Source organism: Leucopleurus acutus (assembly GCF_964270905.1).
Source record: "Leucopleurus acutus genome assembly, chromosome: 2".
NCBI classification, from domain to species: domain Eukaryota; kingdom Metazoa; phylum Chordata; class Mammalia; order Artiodactyla; family Delphinidae; genus Leucopleurus; species Leucopleurus acutus.
The window spans coordinates 180362787-180390026 of NC_139143.1; the positions used below are offsets into that span (position 1 = coordinate 180362787).

Below are 27240 nucleotides of genomic sequence, written 5' to 3' on the forward strand. Positions count from 1 at the left end.
CTGCTTCACCAGAGGGGGGCCTCCTGCCTCGTGATGGCCTGGACTCCAGATTCCCCTTGGGCTCAGCAGCAGAGATGAGCAGGCTTGGCCAAGGCGTCTTCCCTGCCATCCCGCTCAGGGCACGAGTGAAAGGCTCTGCGGAGGGCCACCTCTCGGACCAGGCGCAGAGCCACACCCAAGCGCTGGGGAGCTGTGGCAGCCATGTGACAGATCAGGGTGACTGTCCAGAGCGGGTGGGAGCTGGGGATGGGGCCAGGGGATAACGGAGAGGGGGGATTGATTCCAGTCTTGACCCAGGCCCTCAGGTCCCAACAGGGTGCCGTCAGCACTCTCAGATCACAGACAAGGACCTATATGACATTAATATACTTGACCTATTTCCCTCTCTCGCGTGTGCACGCACCCATGTGCACTCACATGCACATGTGCTCGTGAGCACAGGCACTGGAGTCACAAGCACCCTGAGATCTGGGCTCCACCACCTACTGGGGGGATGGTCCCTGTGATCCTGAGCAGGTCCTGTAGTCACCATAAAACAGCGGCTGACATCTGCCCGCCCTGCTGACTCCTCACCAGGTAGAGAGCCCTGGGAGTTTTACGTACATCACGCCGCTTAGTCCTGAGGTAGGTTCTGTAATTATCCCCATTTTATAGGTGGGTAAACTGAGGCAATAGGTGGTGGAGCTGGGGGTTGAAACCAACCAACCTGGCTCCCGAGCCCACACTGACCATCAGCTGAGTCTGCTCAGACCACAGCAGGGGCAGCCAGCAATGCGTCTCAAGGTTCCCACCAGGCAGACCCTCCCCCAGCCCAGCGGCCAGGCTTGCGAAGGCCAAGACATAACCACCGCGTGCACCCTAAGCAGCGGGCACTGGCCTAAACCTCTCCCGGTGTGACCCCTCCCAGCCTCCACTGTATTAAGGCCCAGCCCAAGGCCTGACATTCCGTGGGTCCGTCCGTGGCTCTCGGTGTTTTTGCCAAACCCCAGGGGATTGGACAACTGCTCCTATGGTGTCCCCATCCCTAATCCTGCAGCAGGGCTCAGAGGGGAGAGTAACCATGGTGGAGGGGAGGACAGACTGACAGCCAGAGATGCTGGGGGACAGAGGCTCAGAAGACCGAGGACTGCCCACTCCCCAACACCTCACCCCCAGCGCCATCGTCTGCCCCTGCCCCATCTCCAGTCCCAGTCTGTTCTCTCTCCAACGTCCCCTCCCATCTGCCTTCCCTCTACCGTCTCCCTTTTCTCCTCCATGGTTTCACAGAACCTGTTCCCTGAGCCAACATCTTCAAACAATTTTTTCTTTAACCGTGAAATCCTTTCATCAATCTAAATCTTCCAGGACGGGGGGAAACCAAACATCAGAGACAAGAAAGCCCTGAGCTCTTCTTGGTGAGGAGACAGGAAGCCTGGAGCCCAGCCCCTTAGCCACCCAAGTCCCACAGGACGTCCCTTGAGATATGTCCCCGCAACCCCCAGACCCCAGAGCAGAGGCAGCAGCCATGGCCCTGGACCACTTCTGACCCATCGGTGCCCCCCCCCGGGAAAGGAGCCCCACGGGATCCCCAAATCCACCCCCACATTCTATCCTTCATAAGCTTCCTGAAAGGAAGACCTTCTGAACATCTAACCTCAATTCTTCAGGCTACTAGAAAACACTTGCACTCCTTTGGAACTTGTTACTTTCCTCCTGGGAAGTCTCCACAACCTTTAGAAAGTCGAGTTCTCGAGTTTCACCTGCCAATTTCTAATTAAAGAAAGAAAAACAGGATGACAACAATAAAAATGACACACACACTGAAAAAAATTCAGAGAAAACTGCTGAACTGAGCTCACTCCGTGGAGTGTCATGACTCCTGATCCACAAGCTTGGGTGACCTGAACACCAGGGCTCTGGGCCTGGGAGGCTCCCTGGATGCCCGAGGACTTGGTGCATCTTCCCACGCTCACACTAATTTGCATACCATTACCCAAGAATCCCTGCGCCTGGATTTCGCTTTTGCAAATTCCCACCTGTTTCGTGTCATAAATAAGATAGGAGACAGAAAACTAATACAGCCCAGTGATGCATTATTCATGCCGCGTCACACTGTTATGATAGATTTACAACAGCTAACACATGCAAACTAAGTTTGGGCACTAAACGTGAAAATTAAGGCTGGGGAGGGCGGGTGTGCTTGGGACGGGCAGGGGGAAATCTGGGGTCTGTTGGTGTCCAGGAAACCAGAGAAGTTTCTTCTCTGGCGTGCTTAATGACAAAAAGCATGAGTTCCGGTATCAGAAGCCAGCACCCAGGCACCGGGGTGGTGGCAGGGGGCGGAGCAGTCGGGGCAGATGATGCTGGACCCCTACAAGGCGGGACTATTGACAACACGCACTTGGGGAAGCACCCGTGCTCAGCACCGAGCTCTGGAGCTGGTCAGCTCTTCTGCCCACCCTGGCCACGTGCTCCTTACACATTTAGATCCACCACAGACAGAGACCACTTCCCTGATGGAAACTTCTTCTCTCTCCACAACCTTTCACTGAGCACCCACTATACATCAGCCTGGTCTTGGCACCAGGAATGTGGTGGGAGCCCATCAGGCACGGTCCTGCCCTACAGGGCCTCGATCTGGCAAATCTGATAATCGTGGCAAGTGCTGTGGAGGAGAAGGGCCCAGTGCCGGTGCTGTGACCCAGTGCACATGGATGAGGGGCCAGACAGGCTTCTCCAGGGTGGGGCGCCGGGGCCCAATGAGAAACAGCTGCCCCGATTAACCCGCACAACAGCCCTGTGGAGTGGGAGCCAGGCCCACGGCCCAAACCGGACGTATCTTGCCCTGTGTTCCGGCACTTTCCAGGCAGGGCTGGGGGAGCCTTGGCCCCAGGCCTGTACTTCTGCAATCACATCCAGGAGGTTCTGGGAAGAAAGAGGGTTGCCTTAGAAATGCCTCAAGGCCGGCGCAGGGGCAAGTCAGAGGTGGGACCTGGGCCCTCGTGTGACACAGCTGTCCTACCCACATCTGTCCCACCTGCTGAGTCCCTCTGCCCAGCGGTGGTGGCTGCTATCGAGTAGGACCCACTCCTCCCAGCCTCAAGACCCTCTGACCAGCCCTTTCCGCAAATCCCTTCCCACCTCTTTTCTGGTGTAGCCTCCTGGCCTGCTTCCTCCAAGGCACTTCTCCATCTGAAACCAGCGCCCCAAACCTCCTCCCGCCCAGATTTTCAAACATGTAAGGCAGCAGCCAGCCCCCCTCTCAACCCACCCAACAGAGGAGGGGGTCCCTGCACGCTCCCACCAGCACAGGCTGAGAAGCTGGTGCAGCGCCCGGCCCTGGGATGCACTGGCGAACAGAACAGACCAGGTCCCGTTTTCATCTGTTTATGGCCGGGTGGGTGCAGAGGGACAGCAACAGTCCTGGAGGCAATTTCAGACAGTGACCCACGCTCTGATGACAATAAAGCCACTGACGTGTCAAGATCCTGACTGGGGGTGGAGGTGACTCTGATGGAGCCGCCAGGGCAGGCCCCACTGGGGCCGCGGCAGCTGAGCCGAGACCGGGGGATGAGAAGCAGCTGCCCGAGGGACAAGCTGTGGGCACAGTGGCCCTGCCCCAGGCAGGGGGACAGCAGAGGCAAAGGCCTAGTGGTGGGAAGAAGCCCGGCATGTTCAGAGGCCAACAGAGGGGCCAGCGTGGCTGGGGAGCAGAGGTCACAGACCACAGGTCAAGGGGCTGCTTTCCAGTTGGCATCCCCATCTGCACAACGGGCCCAGCTGACCCCTGCGGCGACGCGAGGATCCAATCACATAAAGCACGCTCGCAGCCCAGCCCCTTCTCCAGCACCCCTCCCTGTCGCTACCGCCCCCCGCCCCTCAGCCGGGGTGACGGAGATCCCGGCACACGCTGTGCTGGGGAGCAGCCTCGCCCCGGTGCCCCGGCCAGGCCGACTCGGCAGAGTGCACCCCGCCAAGGGGAAGGCCTCCTGGTGGCCTGTCGCTAATTCTTTTTTTTTTTAATTAAGATGCAACAGTCATCCCACAGCCGACTTCCCCTCCAGCGATCAGTTAAAATGAACTCCAGACAACTGGATTAGACGTTGAAGGTGGCGATCCAGATAATGAACGTGGAGGATGCGGTGTTGACACAGGCCCGGGTGAGCTCCGTTATTATTGAACAGGCCTCGCTGCTGCCTCTGCTGGGATCAAGGAGCTGAATAAGCAGTTGGCGGGCGAGCATCAAGCCCAGAGACAGACCGCGGCACCGGCTCCGCAGGACGGGCTCGGCAAGGGCAGGGGCTGCCGGCAGAGGCCAAGTGGGCCTAATGGAGACAGCAGCTCAGAGACTCCTCCCGGGGAGCCGCCCACCCCCATCCCACACAGCATGGGGCTGGCTCTGCTCGGGGCAGGCCCTCGTGCTCTCTCTGCTCAGGGCATCCTCCTGGCCTCCCCTCCCCCTTCAGCATCACAGCTGACTCACCTGCCCCGCCCAGCTCAGGGATCCTGACCTCCGAAAACCTCCCCTGTCCTGTCCCTCCTCCCCGTGTCTGGAACCCCTCGCGCCTCCCCTGGGTTCCCACCAGGCCTGGGCCTGCCCCCACGCCGCACCCCACAGCTTTCCTCCCACTTGGCTGGCACTGACCGTCCTGGGTCTGCTCCTCATACTGGACTCCGAGCTCCTGAAGAGCTAAGAGCAGGTCTCACTTGTGCCCACCCCCCTCAACCCCCTGCACAAAAGGCCTGCAAATCAGGACGCCACCTTCCGTCCGTCCACCGCGACTATTTACTATCTACTTAGAGTAAATACCTGCTACGTGAGCTACGTGAGCCAGACGGACATGGGGAAATGAACAGGGTGCAATCCTTGGCCCAGAAGATGTGTTGGTGGAAAAAGCAGGCACTTAAACAATAACACTGCCCGAGAGTGACACAGGACAGGACAGAAACTGCAGGGGGACAATGCAGCTCAAAGGAGACCGAGCCTCTGCCCACCCAGGCAGCCAACACGGCAGTTAAGATGCCTCAGTTCAGAACTCAGTCGGAGGCCTGAGTTCAGATCCCAACTCTGCCTCCTTCTGGCTGTGTGACTTTGGGCAAGTCACTTAACCTCTCTGGGACTCTTATTTCCTCATCTGTAAAGTGAAATAATAATAGTACCCATCTCATAGGGTGGTTTGAGGATTAAATGAGCTAATACATGTAGAGCACTTAACCTCATGCCTGGTCTGCACTACACACTCAATACATGTTGGTTATTATTACTTCCTGGAGGGTGGGAGAAGCAAGGGAAAGGACCTTAGAGTTGACACAATCCCTGGATGAACACTCAATGTCTGTGCACTTGGGCCAGAGCCACGCGACCACACTTCGGCTGACAGGACACTCCTGGGCCCCTGGCGTGGAGCCCTAGGCAGCTCCGAGGTGCTCCAGTCCCCACAGGGGTTCTCAGCCCTGGGGGAGAGTCTAGCATGTTGCTGCCACTAAGCAATTCCTCTCGTCTTAGCTGAGGCACGCTGCCGCTGCAGGACGTGTGCGGAGCCCTCAGCACCCCTTCAGGACCACAGCTGCCTGGACAGCAGCCCAGCCTACAGGCCGCTCCTCGGGTCGGGTCGTCTGGCCACCAAGCCGAGCGTGGAGCTGCCGGCTGGGTCCGGCGATCATTAGCAGCAGCGAGACAGAGCAGTTCCCAGAGCCCCGGCACAGAGAAGGCTTCCTCTTTCCCAAGCAGCAGTGAAGCGAGGTTTTATTAAATATTCATGGCGAGGGCTTCCCTGGTGGCGCAGTGGTTGAGAGTCCAGCTGCTGATGCAGGGGACACGGGTTTGTGCCCCGGTCCGGGAAGATCCCACATGCCGCGGAGCAGTTAGGCCCGTGAGCCATGGCCGCTGAGCCTGCGCGTCCGGAGCCTGTGCTCCTCAACGGGAGAGGCCACAACAGTGAGAGGCCCGCGTACCGCAAAAAAAAAAAAAAAAAATATGCATGGCGATCGCCTCGTTACTGTGCAAAGGATTGTGTGTACGGAAGGCGAGTCGCCGCATCGCGCCGCGCACAAACTTTTCAATTTCCCCGGCTGCAGACAGGGGCCGGGGGGGGGGGGGGGGGGCGCGGGGGGGGCGGGGGCGGGGCGGGCCTGGGCTCCCTCCCGCCCTTCTGCAGAGCCTCCTCCATCACCCCTTCCTGCATCCCAGCTGCTTCCACCCAGTGCCCTCCCAACGCCCTCCAGGTATGCAGAGCCGGGCAAAGGTCATATTGATCCCCTTCTTTAGGACAGCTGGTCCAGAACTAATCTTAAATCATCGCAGCCTCACGCTGGAGCCTCGTGGCCGATTGGCCCGAGGGACAGTGGAGCTGGAGTTGAGCTGCAGGGCCTGGGTGGGACTGCATGGCAGCTGGTGAGGGTCGAAATCGGGCGAGGGCCTCGCCTGGGCCCCATCCTTCCCTTTGTCCGTCTGTCTCAAGCTCCTAGGACAGCTGTCAGCAGAAGGAAGCCTTCCAGCCAGCGAAGCGAGGGGACAGCAGACCTGCAATGCGGACACACACCCCACACCCACCAACACCACCGACTCTAAAGGAGCAGCTCGATTTTCCAAACAAACCACACATACGGCAATAAGGACTTAAGTTAGGCAAACAATGACCACAGTACCAATGCTCACCCAACACTTAGTATGTGCCAGGCACTGTGTGAAACAGCCCTTTATATAAACCCTCCCATTGAGTCCTCTTGTAACTCTACACAGTACTGCTGTCGTCCCATTTTACAGATGAAGTGACTGAGGCCCAGGAAGGCCCAGTGCCTTGTCCGAGGGTGCACAGCCTGGCGGGGCAAGGATCCCCCCAATCTGAAGCAGGCTGCCGGCAAATCAGTCGCCTCCAGGGGAGTGGGGTGCCCAGCAGACCCGAGGTGGGCATGGCCGGGGCAGGGACAGGGCCTCTGTCTTTGATGACGCCTCCCAATTCCTCCCCCTCTGGAAAGTTTCGTAGCCCTGGGAGGGGCCGCCGGGGGGCCCAGCTTTCACCAGCTCCTCAGGCCCTGCTGCCCACACCGCCTGCCCCAACAACCAGCAGCCACTTTGCTCCCACGGGCCTGTGGTTTCAGGGTCCTACGGCCTCTGGATCCTTCCTTAGAAGATTCTTCCTTGAAAACAACTCTTAGCTCACATCCTGCCTCCCACTTTCCTCGGCTGCCTTCTGCCTCTGCTGTCCCATTTCCCCTGCTGGCAGCATTGAGAGTGTCTGCTGGCCAACAGGGAGCTCACAAAGCCTGCTCCCTCCCACCTCGTCCGCACTCCGCTTTCGGCTTCTTCATGTTCCTGGGCTCACTTTTCCCATATGGGGAACAGAGGGCAGGCTGTGTCTCCCCCATCAGACTAGAGGCCCCCAGGGAAGAGCTGTGTCTCCCCTAACAGACAGGAGGCCCCCCAAGGGCAGGGCTGGGTCTCCCCCATCAGACTGGAAGCCCTCCAAGGGCAGGGTTGGGTCTCCCCCATCAGACTGGAGGCCCTCCAAGGGCAGGGCTGGCTCTCCCCCATCAGACTGGAGGCCCTCCAAGGGCAGGGCTGGCTCTCCCCCATCAGACTGGAGGCCCTCCAAGGGCAGGGCTGGGCCCGCTTCCCTCTCACCGCCGCCCTAAGCTGGGCCCCAGTGCTCGGCTGCTGGCTGAGTCAGAGCCTGTGCAGGCTGCCAGCCGAGAAAGCTGGGAGGGCACTGGGCCTGGCGTGGTGACAATGCAGGGATGCTTGGGCAGGGGCTGCAGGGGGGCCTCATCCTTTTTCCTGACAAATGTCTTGAGACCCAGGTCAGTTGGGGACCTCAAAAGCCCTGGGGAGCCAGTCCCCACTACTCACCCTCCTCTCAGAAGGCCGAGAAGGTGACAGGCCCTTGAGGGAAGTGACAGGGCAGGGTCCGGGGCAGCAGGGAAGCCCCCAAATGAGAACCAGGGGAGTCAGTGGCCGCAGCTGCTCAGGGCTCCCCGCCCCTACTCCAGCTCTGCCTGGGAGAAAGAGGACCAAGGAATCCAGAAGCTGGAGTGGGGGAGGCAGCAGTGTCCTTCCAGCTGGCGTCTCCCCGGCCCCTCCCAGAGCCCACCCCCTCTGTCCAGGCCCAGCCCCGCCAGTGAGGTCAAAGGTCCTGGTCCTGTTCAAGCAGCCCCTCAAGGGTGGCAGCCCAGCGTCACCTTTAGCCCCCAGCCCTCTTCTCCTCAAAGGTTGATTATAGTTCAAAACCCAAATCCTCTGATTCTGCCCACGGCGCTGCCTCTCACCCCACCTCCCTTTCCAGAACCCAGAAGAACCGCTAATCAAATATCTCCTGGCACTGGCACTGACCAAGCACTATCTCACTCAGCGGCGAAAGGACCGCAGGGAAAGGATGCTTGTTCCCCTTTTACAGATGGGAAAACCCGTGTTCACAGACGGGGTCCCCCAAGTCCCCAGCAGGTGAGTGGGGGAACCGGAAGGCAGAGCCAGGCGTGCACAGCTCCGAACGCTGCACTTCAGCAAAGATGGGAAAGTTAGCGCCAAGACCCTGAGGTTCAATCCCGGGTCTCAGAGCTCACCCACAGCTCCCTGGGCCTCAGTTTCTCCATCTGCCAAACCAGGACAGTGTCATCTGGGACCCGGCCCCAATCCCCTGGGATCTTACAATCACCTGGCTGTTGAGTAGCTGATGTATGGCTGCACGAGAGAGGATAGAGCGGGCGAGAGAAGCCGTGGAGGCACGCGGGGGCCTGTCTGTTCTGACCCCAAGCCCACACCCACAGCTCCCCTCTGGGCCTGGTAGCCGCTCATTTCAAGTTGATAATCTAAACAAAGCAAATAACAGCAAACTTCACCAAAATACCATTCAGGGAGCCACGCGGGCATGGGAAGAAGCCCCTGGACCAGGCTCTCATCCCAGGGCTGAGGATCCAGCAGTGCTTGTGATGGGCCACGGAAGGACCCAGCAGGCTCCACGTCCATACTGTTTAAAGAGCCCAGCGCCCAGGATGGCTGCGTTCACCCTGGCTATCCCCGCGGCACAGCTGGGTCCTGGGTACCAGTGGGAGCACAGGGACCCCAGCTCCACCTCCACAGGGAGCAGCAGACACAACGGAGGAGCAGCGTCACTGCCCAGTGGGCTGGGGAGCCTTCCCCTCACAGCAGCCCCGAGGGTGCGTGTCGGGGCAGGGGGTGGGGCCCCACAGGGATCCTGGCCCCCCCTTGCTGCCCAGCAAACTCTGATGATCCCTGAGACGCGGCTGGGAGCCGAGAGCGGCGCCAGGTAGAATGCAAGAAGGTCTGCGAGGGTGTGCCCGGAGATGACCCCCCCAGGGCCTGGACCCACCAGCCACAAGGCAGGGCCGGTACCTGAGTCTGCAAGCTGGTGGCATCCAGGACAGTGACCCGGGGCCCACAGCTGGCCCACACGGTGTCCTCCAGGCTCAGCAGGGTGCGGACGGGCCCAGGTCCCACAGTCAGGCACACAGGTGGGCTCTCCAGGTCCCAGGGGACGCCTCCTGGAGGGAAAGCAAGGAGGCAGGTCAGCAGCAGGGGGTGGGGGATGGCAAACGGCTCAGAGGCCCGGGGCTGCTCAGCCCTCGGGAGCCACGGGCCACAGCGGCGGCCACGCCTGGCTCCGTGAGAGCTCTTGGCCCCTTTCTCTGCCCCTCACCCTCCCAGTGGCATGGAGGCTGTTCCCATCTGCCTCTGTTTATGTTCCACCCGCTCTGGGGGCTGTACTCCCCACTTCTCCCTCCCTCCCTTCCTCTCTCCCTTTCCCTCTCTTCTGTGCATTCATTCCACACACACCTAGTAAGCACCTACTCCATGCCAGGGCCTGTAATGGGTGCTGTGAAGACAGAAATAAATCAGACACAGACCCTGCCCTCAAGAAAATCCCTGCTGGATGGAGAAAACAAAGGGTTAAACAGCAGTTACCATACGAAGTGCCAAGCCCAAGTGGCCAGGCGTGCACAGAGGGCCTTGAGAGCTGTTAAGATGGAAGGAACCAACTCTGCACAGGGGAATTCCAGGGAGGCTTCCCCGAAGAGGCAGCATCCACAGGGCCCTGCCAAGAAGGTGGCACGTGGTGGGGAGCATCCTGGCCCTGGTTCTGCTAGCAGCTAACTAAGGACCTTGAGTGCACCTCTCTACTTCTCAAGGCCTCAGTCTTCCCACCTGTAAAATGGGGAGGGTGCTGCGAATAAGACTGTCTCTGAGGACATTTCTGACACCGTAACTTATGGAAAATGAGTCTTGCCTTCTCACACATCTTCTCGCCTACTCCAAGGCACTCTGTCACCTCTACCAAGATCTCTGATGACCTTCCTCCTCCAGAGATGCCACCACCCCAGGTATGGAAGGAGGAAGTCCTGAGAGGCCATCGGTCCCCAGCCCACCATCCCTGAAGACAGGCAGATGAAGGGATCCGGCCCAGCACTGCACGAGGCTCTCTCCCACCACCCTCAGGGATGCTCGGCTCACCCAAGAACAGGCCAAGGATCTTCCCTGGCATGAGAGCGGTGCCCACGGAGACTGGCTTTTCTCTGAAGCTACACCCAATGCCATACAGAACCCCAGAGGCTGTCCTGTCTGCCAGGGTGCCAGATGGGACAGGAGGATTGAGCAGGAAGTGGGGCACACCTCTGAGATACCGTCAGCAGTGGGAGGCAGGACAGAGCCTGCCACTGGCTTGTCAGTGCCCAGCCACTCCCATCCCCCCTCCGCAGGATCCCTGGAAGGGGTGCAAAGCAGCCCCGGCACAGGCCCTCCCTCTGAGCCAGCTGCTGGGTGGTGCGATGGAGCTGTCTGCAAAGCTGGAGGGGTGTGGCAGGAGGACCCATGGAAGACAGACCAGATTCCCCCACCAGCACGCTCCTCTCCCCTTCCTGTCAAGAGTGTTCTCCTCTCCCCTTCAGCCCTACTTAAACTCGGCAGACTCCCAGCTCTGCTAAGAGTTGGAAAATACACCCCCCAGCCCCCGCCCAACCAACACACATCCAGTTCTTTCCAGCCCATGAATAGGAGCATGTGGGAAGCTGCGGCCTCTCAACCTCTGCATTAACTTGGATGGGTGATGGTGACGTCACCTCTCTGAACCTTAGTTTCCTCATCTGTAAAGTGGGCATGATAACCGTGCCTACACCTCGCCGGATGTTGGAGGGATCAAATTAAATGTGTAGAATGTTTAGCACAGGGTGGGCACCCAGTGAGGAGCGTTGACAGCTGTTGCCACATTCTGTTACACGTGGGCACGCCAGGCACTCTTTTCATGAATTATTTCATTACCTCCCACCAGCCTATGTGGAAGATTCTATTCTTATCCCTGTTTTACAACTGAGAAAACTGAGACCCAGAGTTTAGAGAACCGGTCCGAATCACACAGCTCGACGGGACCCGTTGCTCATTAGTTCTGCCTGTTGGCTGTCTTTTGACACAACACGAGAGCCCGCGGAAGGGCACTGACTGATGCGACGGCAGACACCCAGGGAGCCCGGAGCTCGCACAGAGCCACCCAAGGAGGGTGGACCAAGCAGGGTTGGAACTCGGCTAACTCTGGTCCTGGCCTCCTTCCCCAGTCCCTGCTGCCCTCTCAGGTTCCAAGGGTTTCCAAAGATCTCTGGGGAGAGTGACCATGACGCAACCAGGCCTCCACAAGGGACGCTGACCCCCATCGGGCCACCGGAGCCACAAAAATACGAGGCTTTGCGCGCCCTCCAGCGGCCAGAGGTGAGTACTGCTTGTGGCCGGAAGCTGGAGCTCCCGCCACTAAGGCTAAGGTGGGGGCTGAGACCCCTGCCAGGAAGGAAGCAGCTGGGATACTGGAACCACACCCCCAAAACGGAAATGCGAGCTCTGCCCCGTGGGCAGTGATGACCAGCAGAGCCCGTGCACCCTCTACTCTGTACCTTCCTGGAATAGTACAGCTGCCTGGGGTAGGGGGTAGCATCTGCTACCCTTGAGGGTCACGTGTGCACTGACCACTCCTCTGCCTGCTGGGCATCTCTCCTGAATCCAGGAGAGAATGATTAACTGATAAAATAATACCGATATCATTATATCAAAAAGGACACAGGACAGGAGTCCCTGATCCGAAGGCCCATGGCGGGACCCTAAACGAGAGGTTTCCCCTTGCTGGGACTCAGTTTTCCAAACTGCACCCCAAGGGGACAGACCTCTGACCTCTAAGGTTCTTCCCAGCCTCCACAGGCCACAAGTCTAAGACTTTAAACATAATCATTGTGAGCTCTGGGCAGGGCTAGAGCCCTACCCACCCCAAGCCTGCTGGGGGATCCATCCCTCCACCTGCTCCCTGCCCACCAGCGGCTCTAGGTACACATGCTCCAGAACACACGTGCACACCTACAAATTCACACCCGCCCCCTGCAAGACGGCCCATTCGTGAGGGCTGGGCCCGGCATCAGCTCTCACGCCAGATGAACGGAGATGAAGCCCCTGTCTCAGCAAAAGCAACTTCAAGAGGCAGGAGTCCCTCCTCCCCCAGGCTGCAGGGGAGAAAGCCCAGCAGGTGTCCTTGGGGATCCAGATGGAGCCGGAGCCAGAAGTTAGGATACAGAGTGCAAGTCGTTGAGATCGAGGGGGACCCAAAAGGCAGCCAGTAACAGTGATGATGGTGGAAAGGTAACAGGCATGAGTCTCTGTGCCCAGGCTCCGTTCTGGGCACTTGTGTGACTGACCGCACCTGGCCTTCACAACCACCCGCTGCCGTGGGGCTGAATGCATCCCCATTTTACAGGTGAGGAAACTGAGGCTGCAAGAGAAGCAGCAGCAACAGGCCCGATCTCTCACAGCAGGGACCCAATCCCGACAGCCTGACCACGTCCCAGACCATCATTCACCCATTCCATCGTCTGGTCCCTCCGGGGGGTGACCCTGGCCCATGTCCCCAGCATCTAACCAGGGACATTCCCACACCCCAACCCAGGCCCGGTCACGCTCCTGTCTCTGCTCGGAGCCGGGGGTGGTGGCGGACAGAGGGCGTCCAGGCAGCCCCTCCCAAACACAGGATGGGCAGGGGGAGGGGTCGCCTGGCTCATGTCCCAGCGCAGTACCAGCCACCTCGTGGGCACTGAACGTGTATTTGCTGAGCGAGTGAATGAACGAATGAGGGAGCGAATGCTGATAAGCAGAGGCTCCTGGGGGCAGCAGACTGACTGCCACGGCCACGCTGCCATGGAGTCGGATTCTCCATCTGTCACCTGGAGCTTGGACTCCAAGGCCCTCCCCAGCTCTGACAGCCCAGGACTCCAAGTGGCCTGGTGACCTTAGAATCTTCACAGTTACCTCACAGCTGCTGGTTCCACAGGACCTCCAGGACTCAGCAGGTCCCCAGGTTGGTTTCTACCTGTTTCACCCAGTATTTCTGGTCCTGCCCTTCTCCAATGAGCCAAAGCTGGGCCAGGGATGCCAGCTTTATCTGGTCTTGGTCTTAGCCAGACCCAGGCAAGACGGCAAACCTGTCATATGGACACTGACAGATATCTCACCAGTATCTGCTCCGCGCCCAGAATAAGGGTCTGGGTTATTCAAAATCCCCATGGGGCACCAGAGGTGGGTTCTGCAGAGGTGGGTTCTGCAGGCCCAAGGCCAGAGGCTGGCCCGGGAGCAGCTCCCAGCTCCAGCTTCGGGGCTGGGACGGAGTCGGGGTATCTGAGGGGTATCCGAGGCCCCACGGCTGGGTCATGGGCCAGGCTGATGATTCCAGACCCAGCCACATGCAGCCCAGATGAAAGGCATGTGGTCCTGAGAGCCCCCCTTCCTGCCCTGGCCACCTCTGGAGGACACCATAGGAAGGGGAGGCACCAGGCCAAGGTCTCTCCCAGAGGCCTCCCTGGCCAAAGGCAAACCAAAAGCCAGAGGGTGGGCTCCCATGGACAGAGTGACCCAGACTCCCCTGCCCGGCTGGCTGCGGCAGCCTCCCAGACAGCCTGCCTACGTCCACTCCATCCACCAGCCACAGTGCTCAGCCACTCCCAACACTTCCCTCCACTTCCCATCGACCGAGACAAACCCCAGGCCCACAGGGTCCAGTCCATCTACTCCCAGACCCTGCCTGGTGCCACTTCCCACTCCGGCTACTGTCCAGCAACACAGCCTCCCCACCAGACCAAACGCTCTCCTGCTTCCAGGTCTCTGCACATGCACTTCCCTCGGCGAGAACGCTGTTCCCCCAACTCTTCACTGGCCTGGCCGCTTCTGCTTCTTCGGGTCTCACCTTCAGGATCTCACTCCTTAGAGAGGCCTTCACCAACCAGCCCACCCCACGCACAGGAGGTCAGGCTCTCACCCGACACCCTCTTCCTCCCCTTAGGACCCTCAGCACGATGTGTAATTATAAGCTTCCTGCCTGTTCATTTGACTCATCTATAAATTAAACTTGTCTCCCTCTATAAACTGTGAGGGTGGGCTCACATCTGGTTTGCTGGCCACCATATCCATGGTGCACAGTAGGGGCTCAGTAAATACTTGGGGGACAAATGTTTGCAAGGTGGGACAGCTAGTGGAGCATCTCAACCTCCTCCTCTAGGCAAGAGAGCACCCAGCCAGCCCTGGAGGGAGGATACTTAGGTTCAGGTCTCGGCTCACCTATGGGACTCTAGGCAGTCCCTTCCCACCCAGAATATGAGGGTGTGGCATCTGATGGTCCCCAATGGCTCTTTTGGTTCTGACGAACCACCAGGCTCCAATCCCAGGCTGAAAGCCAATGCTTAGACCCCATCCCCCTATGGGTTGAATTGTGTCCCCCAAAATTCAGTCATTGAAGTCTTAACCCCTAGTACCTCAGAACGTGACCTTGGTTGGCAACAGGGTTGTTGCAGTTGTAATTGGTTAAGACGAGGTCATATTGGAGGAGGGTGGGCCCCTAATCCGATATGACTGGGGTTCTTATTCCAAAGGGCTATTTGGACACAGGCTCACCCAAAGAGAACCCCACATGAAGATGGGGGTTATGGTGCCACAAGCCAAGGAACTACCCAAAGCTGGGAGAGAGGCCTGGAACAGATCCTTCCCCAGCGCATTCCGAGGGAGCACGGCCCTGCTGACACCTTGATCTTGAACTTCCAGCCTCCAGAATGTGAAACAATACATTACACTGTATAAACCACTCAGTTTGTGGTACTTTGTCATGGCAGCCCCAGCAAACCGATATACCCCCTCGCCTCCTCCCAACCCGGACGCCCAAACTGATGAGTCAGGAACCAAGACGGAAAGGGCTGGAGGCAGCCGTACTGGCGGCTGAGAAGCCAGCGCGGGCAGGGCAGGGCTCCCAGCCTCCCGTGGGAGCCAGGGGGTAAAAGTCCCCTGAGAACCCCTGATCTAGATCCCCGAAAATCTGAGCCCATATTGACATTCACACGCACAGTCTGTCTGATGGTGAGAGGGATTTTTTCCCCCTCCCTCTACCCCCTTTAATTAAAAACTATAAACGCCTTATTGAAAGCTAATTTAAAATACCAACACAGTGCCAAGTGGCAAAAAAAAAAAAAAAAACTCAGTACAAATATCCGGTTATAATCCTGCCACAGGCTGTGATGACGCAGCAATTAGAGGCGCGTGGGAGGGGGAGGGAGGCTGAGGCTTCGGCACATCAGCTCTCTCTGGAGGTGCTGGGGGCAGCTCTCTGCTCTGCCCAGCCCTTGCCATTGGACTGGGAGCTGAACGAGTCACAAGGGGACAGGGGACCACAGCACTCGTGTCCCTCCCCGAGTCTCAGCATCAGCATCCGTAAAGGGGAGGCAGTTCTCAAGGGTCGTGGCGAGAATTAAGATAACGCGCCTGCATAAGCACTTCACCCCATCCCGGCAAACGGCAGCTCAAACGCTGTCAGCCTTGCTCTCCAGACGTTATTATCTGTGCCGTCGATGACTTAATAAAATAATGGAGATTGAAATGCCTCACCCCACTGGGCACTCGCTGTGCCGGGTCCTATGCTTTGCCTTCACTGCACCTTTTACCCCACAGGTACCCGTGAGCTGTGGGTGTTACCATGATTCCCATTTTACAGATGAGGAGACTGAGGCACAGAGGAGAAGCTGCTCGCCCATGGACACATCTGTCATCAGGGCAGAGCGTGGCCATGAAGCCAGATCTATCTGAGCCCAGAGACCCTGCTCTCATCCAGCAGAGTTTCCCGCCAATGGGCTGAGTTGCCTGTATGGTAGCGAGCACCCTGTTCCTGTGGGCATCAGGGATCTTCAATCTCCCCAGCACTTCGATTCCCCGATTTTTTTCTGAGCTGCCTCCCTGGCCTGCCTCCCATAGACGCTCTGGTACAGGATGTGGCTCTCAGTCAGGGCCCAGGGCTGCCCCCATCGCCCCCAGCCCCCCATCCTTACCGCTGGTTCCGGGGTACGCGGCGAGGGTCCCATCCTGCAGGCCGGCAAACAGGTGGAAGGGGCTGTGTCGCAGGCAGAGCACGGGCTGCACGCCTGGGCTCCTGCAGGTCGCCAGGCACTGGGTGCCCGTGTCCACACTGCTGTAAACCAGGATGCTGTGGGGAGAGGTCAGGTGACTCACTTAGCCCCCCAGGTGCCCACTCCCCACGTGCCCTCCTGGTGAGAGGCTCCGAGCCGCCCCAACCGAGCTCAGCGAGCCTCCCTGCTGTGTGAACAGGCCTCTGCTCGGACTTTTCCATGGGTGGCCTTTGGAGGATGGTGCCTGTGGAAAACAGGGGGCTCTGGGTGCAGCACAATAGAGGGGCTAAGAGAACAGTTTTCAGGGTCACACAGACCCGAGGGTGAATCCAGACGGGGCCCACCCAGCTGACTGCCCTGGACCGCTGAGCCTCAGTCCTCTCCAAGAAACGGGGCCGTGATGCCTACCTCACGGCCATAAAAAGGAAGGAAGCACCGACATGCTACGTGGGTGAACCTCGAAAATTTTATGGGGAGCGAGAGAAGCCAGGCACAAGAGGCCACACACTGTGTGACTCCGTTTGCCTGAAATGTGCAGAAGAGACAAATACAGAGCAATGGGAAGTGGACTAGTGGTTCCCAGGGATTGAGGCAGGGAATGGGGGCTGATACAGGGTTTCTTTTGGGGGTGGTGAGAATGTTCTAGAACTATGTAGTGGTGATTGTTGCCCATCATGAATGTACTGGAAGCCACTGAATTACATGATTTAAAATGGTTAAAGTGGTGAATTTTATGTTGTTTGAATTTGATCTCATTAAAAGCAAAGAGTGTTCACCAGTCCCCTGGGTTCCATGGACCCAGACCAGGACATCACAGAGCCTCTAGTGTCTCCAAGTTGGTTCTACGTATGTTAGCTTTTAGCTCCTCCCCCAGCTGCTTGTGTGGGAAACACTTCATAGTGGGGCTACTGTGAGGCTCACAGCCCCTGGCTCAAGGAGCAGCACACAGTAGGTGCTCAGGAAACATCCTCTCTCCCCGCTTCCCCCGACTCTAGGACAGGCATGAAAAGCTTGGAGCTATGAGGAGGATGTGGGGCTGTAGCCCATCTCAGGGTCTTGTTCATCACCATCTTCACCTTCCATTTAAGTGGGATGAATATTCATCCTCCATCCACATGGCTGGACCCTCCAGCAGGCTAAACTCTGGCGGGAGTGCCCCTTGCTGCAAGGAAGTATTGCTGACTCACCAGCTCCGGGAGGGTCTTACTGGGGGAGCCCCCTCTGCCAGCAGGTCTCATAACCTGGGAACACCCAGGACGCCTACCCGCCCTGCAAAGCTAACTGAGGCCATAGCTGGGTGGATGCTGTCAATTACAGAGAAGGGACCTAAAGGCTTCACATGTCCCATGTCCTAGTGGACTCTCACCGCGGCCCTGCATGGAAGGATGCTAACACCCACTTCACAGACAGGAAACTGAGGCTCAGAGCGGTTAAATGGCATGAGGAAATAGCAGATCCAAACCCAGCTCTGGCTGACACTGAAGTCAGCGTTGCCCTCGGTACCACACTACCCGGAAGGGGGCCAGCTTGCATGAAGCAGCCACTGAAGGGTCCTGGTTAAAGTGCGAGCAGCTCCTGGTTCCCCCTTTCTGCTCTCAGCCAGGGGTGGAGAATGTTGGTGGGTGACGAGCCAAAGCTACACGGACAGCCTCCGATGCACCTGCCCAGCCCTGCCCCAGGCTGTTCCCAGCCCCTCCTCCCCAGGCCCCTAACCTGCCATCCTGGAGCCCGAGGCAGACGGTGGGGTGCACTCCAGCCGAGGCGTCAGCAGCCGAGCACTTCTTGTCTCCGTCTCTGCTCTCCTCCTCCTCCGGCTCCGGAATGTACTCCATGCAGAGCACAGGGGCCACCAGCGGGAAGGACTTGACCGTGCGGGGCGCGGGGCGGTTCAGGGAGAAGATCTCGACCTGGCCCCCTGCACCTTCCTGCCCGCCCCCGACCTGGGGCAGAGACCCAGAGAGGCCATCAGGTGAGAACCATGAGAGCAGAGGCAGAGCTCAGCCCCTGCCTCCCAGGGACCCGTCCCGAACTTCTACTTGCCACTGGGGTTAGGTATCAAAAGAAACGTCCCCCCTCCTGCCCATACATATCCTGCTGTCACTGAAGGTCGCTCGGTCCCAGCTGCCATGGCAACAAGTTAGATCCAGGGCCCAAAGGAAATCAGGTAAAGAACTAAGGTGGACTAGATACCCGGTCAGCTTTCTATTTCCTCATCTCCAGGGTGAATTTCAACCAACAAATAGTGAGCATAACACTCTGCGCTTTAAAATGTCCTTCTCTGTCCTGTTCACTGTTCTACCTCTGTGTCTAGCACATGGCAGGCACTCATTATATACTTGCTGAGTGGATGGATGGATGGAAGGATAATGGATGGATGGATGGATGATGGATGGATGAAAGGATAATGAATGGATGGATGGATGGATGGATGGATGAAAGGATAATGGATGGATGGATGGATGGATGGATGAAAGGATAATGGATGGATGGATGGATGGATGGATGGATGGATGGATGGATGGAAGGATAATGGATGGATGGATGGATGGATGGATGGATGGAAGGATAATGGATGGATGGGTGGATGGATGGATGCATCATGTGCTAGACACTGAGGAAACAGTGAAGAACAAATCACCCTCAGAAGGGACATTTGGGCTGAACTCTGAAGGGTGAGCCAGTTTCCCTGCTTAAGTACCTGGAGACAGGAATAAGCAAGAGGAAGTAGAGGATGCCCAGAGGGGTGGTGAGGCTGGAACCTCAGCGCATCTATGGGAGGCCACCATCTGCACACCAGGAGCATGTGGGGTGGGGAACACCTATTTGAATCGAGGGAGGCTCTGCCAGGAACCCCAGGGGCAGAAAGGTGGGCTGGGATCTCCGTGAGAGATGGGCGGCCCTGCCCCCTGACTCCTGGAGTGAAGACCCTGCCATCCACATACTCCACACAGCTTCCCGTTCATTTCCGTCATGGCACCAAGGCCACTTCCAAGCTCACAAATAAGTGAGCTTATTTGTCCCTTATTTGTGAGGGTTTTCTGTTGTCCCTGGTGAGGTCACACCTGCCAACTCTGAGCACAGAGCCTGGCACAGAAGCTCCCAGGAAGACCTTGCTGGATGAAGGTGCAGAAAATGGGGGCCACAGGCAGGCAGCTTTCTCCAGCACCCACCCCAGGTGCCACCCTCCCTGCTCATGCCCTGAGGCCAGAATCCCTGGCTGGGCCTGGGGGTTACTCACCCAGAGGTAGCCCTGTGGAAGGGAGGTGCTGACAGCCGAGAAGCCCAGCAGGGGACAGCTGACAGGGCTGTGGATCAGGGCCCCAAGCTGCAGAGACAGACGGCACACACAGGGTTAAGTGTCGAGGTGACTGAGATGCTGACATTTGACAGCAAGACCTTGGTCTGAACCACCCGAGGGGCTGTTAAACCTGCAGATTCCTGGGTCCCCTTCAGGCCCCGAGTGAGGCCCCTGAGAGTGGAGCCAGAAAGGGGGCAGGTTCCTCCCCAGGCAGCTCCTATGCACTCGCACTTGACCATCACTCTCCTAGCACCTTCTGGCCAAAAGGAGGCTGAATGAAACTCTGGGCCAGCAGAGGGATTTTCAAACCAGGCAACTTCCAGATAAGATTTGTTGAAAACCACTAATGCCCACCCTCCATATTTTACAAACGGGGAAAATGAGGTCCACGGAAGACACGCAATTGCCCGAGGCCACGGGGACGGTAAGTGCATCCCCCAGGGAAGCACAATGGAGGGGGATCCTCTGGTCAACAGAGCCCCCCTGCAGACGACCCCTCCAGGACCAGAGGGCTGGGTCCGCGGTCTGGGGGCTCCGTCTGTAATGGGTTGTCACTGAGAACCACCAGCCGCTTCCTCCTTGAGCATCTGCTACCCCAAACCCCGTGCCTCTGGTGGCTCTCTGGGGCCTGTTTCCTGAGCTAGATCTGCCCGTCTGTCTCTCCCTGTCCACACTGGCCAGGACAGTAACGTGAGGAGATGGCCTGGCCCTTTCATGGGCCTTGCTGGAAACTCCAACCAGACTTAAGGAGAAGGAGGCTGAGTGGGGAGAGCTCCAAGGTGCCCCCAGGAGAAATGCAGCACCGCTGGACCTTTTGACAGGCAGGTGCTGCCCTCTGCTGGTCCTGAGGGCCCGGTCAATCCCAGCCCTGCTAGAATATTCTAATAAAGTCTCTAATGGCCATGGGTGAGGGGACCCAAAGAGGTCGCCGCATCCAGCCCCCTCATTTAGGAGTTGGCGAACTTGAAGTTTGGTGGGTGGGGGGATGTGACTGGTTCAAGGTCACACAGCAAGTTAATGGCAGAGTCGGGGCTGGAATTCAGTTCCAAATCCCAGCCCAGTGCTCTTTCTGGTTGAACTCTACCCAGAAGCCAGACTGCCAGGCTGGAGACCTTGGCACTCCGGGGTACAACTTATGCCAGGCCTCCTGGGCACCCTCAGCCCCCTGCTCCCCATCACTTTGCTTCCTGGGGGGCCACATCCAGCTGGGTGCCTGGCCCTTTCTGCCAACGCAGCTGCTCCTGTCCTCTCAGACGGGGAGGGGGCAACCGCAGCCCTGGCTCAGCCATTTCCATGGCAACTCCAGCAGGCCGGATGTCAGCCCGGTCGACAGAGCCTGGGTCCAAGACGATGGCAAAAACTCAAAGACTCACGGTGTCTTGGGGCCCAGCAAATGGGGACATGCAGGCTCTGATAAGTCCCTCGGGAGCTCCACGGGCCCATCACTCGCAGGGATTCCCTCACAGCTCCCTTGGATCACTCGGGGGCGGGGCGGAGGGTGGTGTTCCTCAGGAGAGGTCGGGCAGCGGGCCGGGAGGGGCCTGAGGACGCTTCCAGCCTACACGGCCCCAGCCCCATGGGCTTCACACGAGGAGATTCTGAGGCCCAAGTCCCCCCAGGGAGAGGAGGCAGATGGCTGCCCGCTCAGGTGGGCGTTTCTTGCAGGGAGGCCCCGGAGGCAGCGGTCTGTCTGTGACCCCACCACCCCGTGTGGCCTGTCAGGGCATGGGCCCGCGTCCTGTATTCCCCAGAGGCCCAAGGCCCCGGGGGGAGATGGGACAATCCATTCCCCACCCCAGAAGTCCTTCTCCACGGGATGCGCTAGGGCCAGGAGAGCCGCAGGCAGGGGCGACCTGAACCGTCCCCACCCCGAGGCCCACAGGCAACCCCCAGGAGGTAAGAGCATCCCGTTATCAATAAATAAGGACTGAAGTCCTACAAAGGCCGGGACTGTTTGGTGGGGCGATCGCGCTGGGGCACATGCCAGTCAAGCCCCAGGGAGCGGCGGGAAGGAACAGGATCGGGCAGGGGTCAAGAAAACCCTCCTTGCCCAGCGGTCAAGTTATCACTCCTGAATCCCTTCTCTCAGCCGCAAGGAGTAGCAGCCCCTCCTCTGAGGGCAGCTGTGGGGATCAGAGTTCATCGCTGGGAAATGCCCAGAACGGAGCCTGGCACAGATGCCTCTGGGAAGGGCCTGACCCCAAGTTGTCAAGACTAAAGGACTTTAAGTCATATCGCTGTTGCTGTTATTGTTGTTGTTATTACGGCCACTGTCCACTGAGCACCCGCTACCAGTCAAGCTCAGTGCTGGGAACCTGACCCAGCCTCTCTCACTGAATCCCTAAATCAGGCTGTGGAACAGGAAACAGCAGCCCACGCCGCTGACACCAGCTTTCGGGAGCGCAAGCCAAATACTCAGCTCATCCGTCCTCTCCCGCAGCCTCAGCCCCCGTCCAATCTCTCACCAGTTCAGCCATTCCTACCCCAGAGCGCGGCCCCAGTGTTTGCCCACCAGGGCCGGGACCGGGGTGAGGGGAGCGGGGCACTCATCCCAGGGGCACATCTTCAGCGGGGCCCAAACACTCAGAGATATATTTTAACATAATCAAGAAAATATTTTAACACGATTTGTTTACAATAAAAATGCAAAAAAGGGCTTCCCTGGTGGCGCAGTGGTTGAGAGTCCACCTGCCAATGCAGGGGACAAGGGTTCGTGCCCCGGTCCAGGGGGATCCCACATGCCACAGAGCGGCTGGGCCCGTGAGCCATGGCCGCTGAGCCGGCGCGTCCGGAGCCTGTGCTCCTCAACGGGAGAGGCCACAACAGTGAGAGGCCTGCGTACCGCAAAAAAAAAAAAAAAAAAAAGCAAAAAAAAAAAAATCCATAGTGAACAATTACTAAGAGTTTAAATAAAGACAGGACCTGACCCTGCCTCACCCTAATGCTGGCTCTTTATTTACCAAAAAAAGCCGGCAAACCAAGGCCACAGTTTGCTGGTCTGATTTTTTTTAAGTATTGTGTGAAAATATCACTTATTTCGACCATGAGTGCCTCACTCGTCTCGCGCTAGTCCTCCCCAGCCTCCAGCCTGGCCTCCTCCCCGGCCTCCACCTGCACCAAGTCCCACCCCATCTCAGCAGGACCCCAGCGCCAAGCTCTGCTCCGGGCTCTTGGTCTCCAGCCCTGCTCCCTCCGTGTCCACGGTTCACTCCCACACAAAAGCCAGAAGGATCAGATGATCCTTCCAAAATATAAACCAGATCGTGCCAGTCCCCTGCTTGGAGCCATGCTTGGCTTTCCGTTGCCAAGAATGAAATCCAAACCTGACCCAGCCTGTGAGTCCGGTGTGGCCCAGCTCACCCATCATTGGGCCTCCCCTCCCAGCTCACTGAGCTACAGCCATGCCAACTGCCCCAACTACCCCTATCATGGGCTTCTGTGTCAGTCTGTCTTGTCTTGTCAATATTTGAAATATTCTCTCCCTGGGGCCTCAAGGGGTTGGATCCTCCTCGCCATTCCGGGCTCACTTTTTTTTTTTTTTTTTTGCGGTACGCGGGCCTCTCACCATTGTGGCCTCTCCCATTGCGGAGCACAGGCTCCGGACGCGCAGGCTCAGCGGCCATGGCTCACGGGCCCAGCCGCTCCGCGGCATGTGGGATCTTCCCAGACCGGGGCACGAACCCGCGTCCCCTGCATCGGCAGGCGGACTCTCAACCACTGCGCCACCAGGGAAGCCCCGGGGCTCACTTTAACGCCACCTCCTCTGAGAGGCCCTCTCTGACCCCCTAACTCCGTGGCTCCATCTCTGTATCTATTATATCGGATTTATTTTCTTTTAACACACAGCACTCTTTTTTATTTGCTTTTGTTTGCCGGGGCGGGGGGGGTATTACCTGTCTCTCCTCTAGATTGAAAGTTACATGTAGGCAGGAACCTTGTATGTTTTGGTCACCACCATATTCCCAGTGTCTGGCACAGAGCCTGGCACACAGCAGGTCCTCAAAAATTATATGCAGAACGGATGAATGAATGAATTGGCATCTCACGGGTATTTTAGCTGTTTAGAGCCCCTATCTACAGCCCGGTTTGTCTCTTGGGGATTCACCTGGGCCTAGGTCCCCTCCCTGGAGCTCAGATGACCTCATCTCCTTGGGAGGGGAATGGGCAGTAACGACTCCAGGTGGAGGGGTGAGCTCAGCCAGGACATCGGGGACAGATGCCATTGGAAGTGAACATCCTTGTGGTTACAACCTGGGGCGCTGGAGTCAGCAAGGTTCCAATTCCTACAACTCACTCATCCTTACCGGTGGTGTTGTTTTCTTTAGAAAAATCACGTCACCTGTCTGAGCCTTAGCTTCCTTACCTGTGAAACAGACCTAGAAACATCTATTCATGGGGTTCTTATAAATATTAAAACAAGACAGTGACAGCAAAGCACCAAGAGGCATGATGGCTGTGGAGCCAAAGCTGGCTGCCCCACGGCAGCATCATAAAGGGTGAAACCCACAAAGCCTGGCGCGGCCAGGTGGGCCTATTACAGTCTATCTTCTGAGCTGGAGTCACGCCATCAACCGATGAGATCATTGCTATTTGTTAGCTCAAAATGATGGAATTTTCTGTTCAATGACCCACAGAGGGCATCTGCCCCCTTTTTTGGGGGGGAAAGCTGACTCTGAGAACAACAAAAAGGCCCGATCAACTCCGTCAGCAAGAAGTCTAGAAGCTGAAACGGGAAGCCGGGCCTCCCCTGCTGTGGGCAGCCATGGAGACCCTGGTTGTCCCAGGAGCCACCTTCGTGGTGAGCTCAGCAAGATGCGTGCCACTCACCTGCAGGCTGAGGCCCCGGGAAGAGAAGGCGGGGATGCAGCAGGCCAGGATTGGGCACCAGAATGGAGCTTTGCTCTTCTTGTCCTCGTCCGGACACAGCCAGCCCGGCTGGTTCTCCTCCCCTGCGGCAAGAGGAAGGAGGTGGGACGAGCTGGTCAGAGAGCGAGGACCAAGAGGACTTCCTGAAAGCCCAGGAAGCCACCGCGGGCCCCAGAGGCCTGGCCCGCATGCCCCACGGACCCAGCCAGCCGCTCCCCCAGCCCCACGCCTGCCCAGTGAGATGAAATCCAGCCTCACTCTACGGTCACAGCCATGGGTCCCAGGCTGGGAGTCGGGAAACCTAAGGCTTCAGTCCCAGCTTGCCCACCTTCTCACTGAGCAACCTTGTGCAAATCTGCCCAACTCTCTGAGCCCCGATTTCTTCACCTATGAAATAGGGACGATGGAAATGCCTTCGTCCTGCAGCTGCTGCGGGGATCCAGTGAAATAGCACGTGACAGGGTTTCAAAAGGCATTAAGACACTGGGCACAGTCCAGGCCCCTGCTACCTTGACCTTATCTTCTAGAGGTGGGAGGCGGCCAAAAACAAGCAGGCGGACAAGAAGTTTTTGGATTGTGACAGCGCAGCCATGACACTTTTATACCTGTGATGACGATGGTCAAGAGGAAGACTCCCTCTCCTGCTCCCTTTAAGACCTACCCTGAAACCTAGGAGGTCACCTGCCTCCAGGTCCCCCAGTCGAGCTGGCATTGAAGCCCCTGGCAGCCCGTTAGAAGTGCACATGCTGGGCTTTCCTGGTGGCGCAGTGGTTAAGAATCCGCCTGCCAGTGCAGGGGACACGGGTTGGAGCCCTGATCCGAGAAGGCCCCACATGCCGTGGAGCTACTAAGCCCATGCACCACAACTACTGAGCCTGTGCTCCAGAGCCCACGAGCCACAACTACTGAAACCCGCACGCCTAGAGCCCATGTTCCGCAACAAGCGAAGCCACCGCAACGAGAAGCCCGCGCACCGCAACGAAGAGTAGCCCCCACTCGCCGCAGCTAGAGAAAGCCTGCGCACAGCAACAGACCCAATGCAGCCAAAAATAAATAAATTTATAAATTAAAAAAAAAAAAAAAAAAGGAAGTGCACATGCTGCTCAGGCCCAAGCCAAGCCTGGACCCTGGACCCTCGCCTGGAGACTGCTGCACTCAAGAGCATCTGCTCAGCCACATTCTCTGTGGAGTCTCCTTCACATGGGTCTAGGCTCCCTCACACGCCACCACCTCCAAGAAGTCCTCCCTGACCACCCTGGCTACAATGGCCCCCTTCTCTCAGAAACCACACTAAACACCCTGTCTTATTTCCCATACAGCTTTCACAATCAAAAATCATGTTTTCTGTTTCCTTGCTTACGGTCTGTCTCTATACGTCTGTAGAATGTAAGTTCAAAGCAGTAGGGATCTGCGTTGTCTTGTCCGCCACTATCTCTCTGGCACCCAGCACGCCGCCCACACATAGTAAGTGCTCACCGAACATGGGTTGAAAGAATGAACGAGTGAGCAAGTGAGTAAACCACCATCTCTCCTGAGGAACTCTCCCCGCTAAGAAGCCCATATTCTTTATACTCCGTCTGATGCCTGCCCTCCAGGGATCCCATGACGGCAGGGGCAGGGCGCAGCTCAGACACGCCCAGTATGTGTCCAGGCGTCAGGCACACTCTGAGTGCTTTACATATGCTCCCTGGCTGGTTTTCACAACAACCAAGCACAGTCAGAATAACAATTTTCACCTTACAGATGATGAGACTGACAAGTAAGTAAGTAAGTCACGTGCACGGCTAGATGGCAAAACCCACATGCGGACCTAGGTCTGTCTGACTGACAGGCTGAGTTCTTTGCACTAAACCAGGCAATCTTCCAGCAATCAGACCCCCAGTGACACCCCCGGGCATGAATGACCCTGGACATGGTGACACTAGACAATGAGGAGGTACTCTGCCCCGAAGAGCCAGAGGCACTGGACAGGGCACCCCAGGTGAGAGGGGCCACTTAACGCAATGACATCAAGATGAGGGGTGCCTAGAGCTTTGGAGATGGGAGGAGAGGTCACCAATCAAAGGGTCCAACAGCAGCCTTCCCCCCACCACCACACACATCTACTCAGCCACAAGGAGGGAGGGTCAGCTCAGCCCAAGGGTGCCCCGCCGCCACATGGGGACCTCCTGACCAGTCTGTCTGTGCTCACTACTGCCCCCTACAGTTGGTCCTCCCCACAGCAGCCAGAGCCATCCTGCTAAACTTCCCCTGGACCTCGTTGTTCAGCTGCTTAAAAATGCCTACTGAGTCCCCGACCAGTTGGAATAAAATCCAAACTCTTCCACAAGAGCTGCAAGGACCCTCCTTCCTTCTCAGCCTCATCCCTCGGCTGCAGGCTCCACCATGCTACGCTTTCCTCAGCAACTTAAACGGGATGAGCCCGGAAAGCTCCCTCTGCCTGGAAGGCTGCACTCAGCTCTCTCCAGGGCTGGCTCTGCTCCTCTGAGAGGCTTAGGTTACGCCTCCACCTTCTCAGAAAGGCCTTAACTGACCATCATCCCATCCCCCACCTCCATCACTTTCTGTCTCAGTCCCTATTGGTGTGTGTAATGGCCCTGACCACAATTTCCAGCTCTTTTACTGGCTTGTCTCTTTTTTCCTCCGTGTGTGTGTGTGCGCCCGCGCGTGCGCGAGTGCAC

General features: G+C 57.8%; 1 protein-coding gene across 3 annotated transcripts in view; it reads right to left on the reverse strand.

Moving 5' to 3' along the window:
• Nucleotides 1-27240, reverse strand: part of ARHGEF10L (Rho guanine nucleotide exchange factor 10 like) — a 143179-nt gene that overhangs the window by 17287 nt on the left and 98652 nt on the right. For all 3 annotated transcript variants that reach the window (XM_082833713.1, XM_082833714.1, XM_082833712.1), the window contains 5 exons: nt 24521-24642; nt 19634-19720; nt 18109-18335; nt 16318-16472; nt 9329-9477 (listed from right to left, as the gene is read on the reverse strand). In XM_082833713.1, the coding sequence (XP_082689839.1) occupies nt 9329-9477; nt 16318-16472; nt 18109-18335; nt 19634-19720; nt 24521-24642 (740 nt within the window). The remainder of the gene's footprint in view (nt 1-9328; nt 9478-16317; nt 16473-18108; nt 18336-19633; nt 19721-24520; nt 24643-27240) is intronic.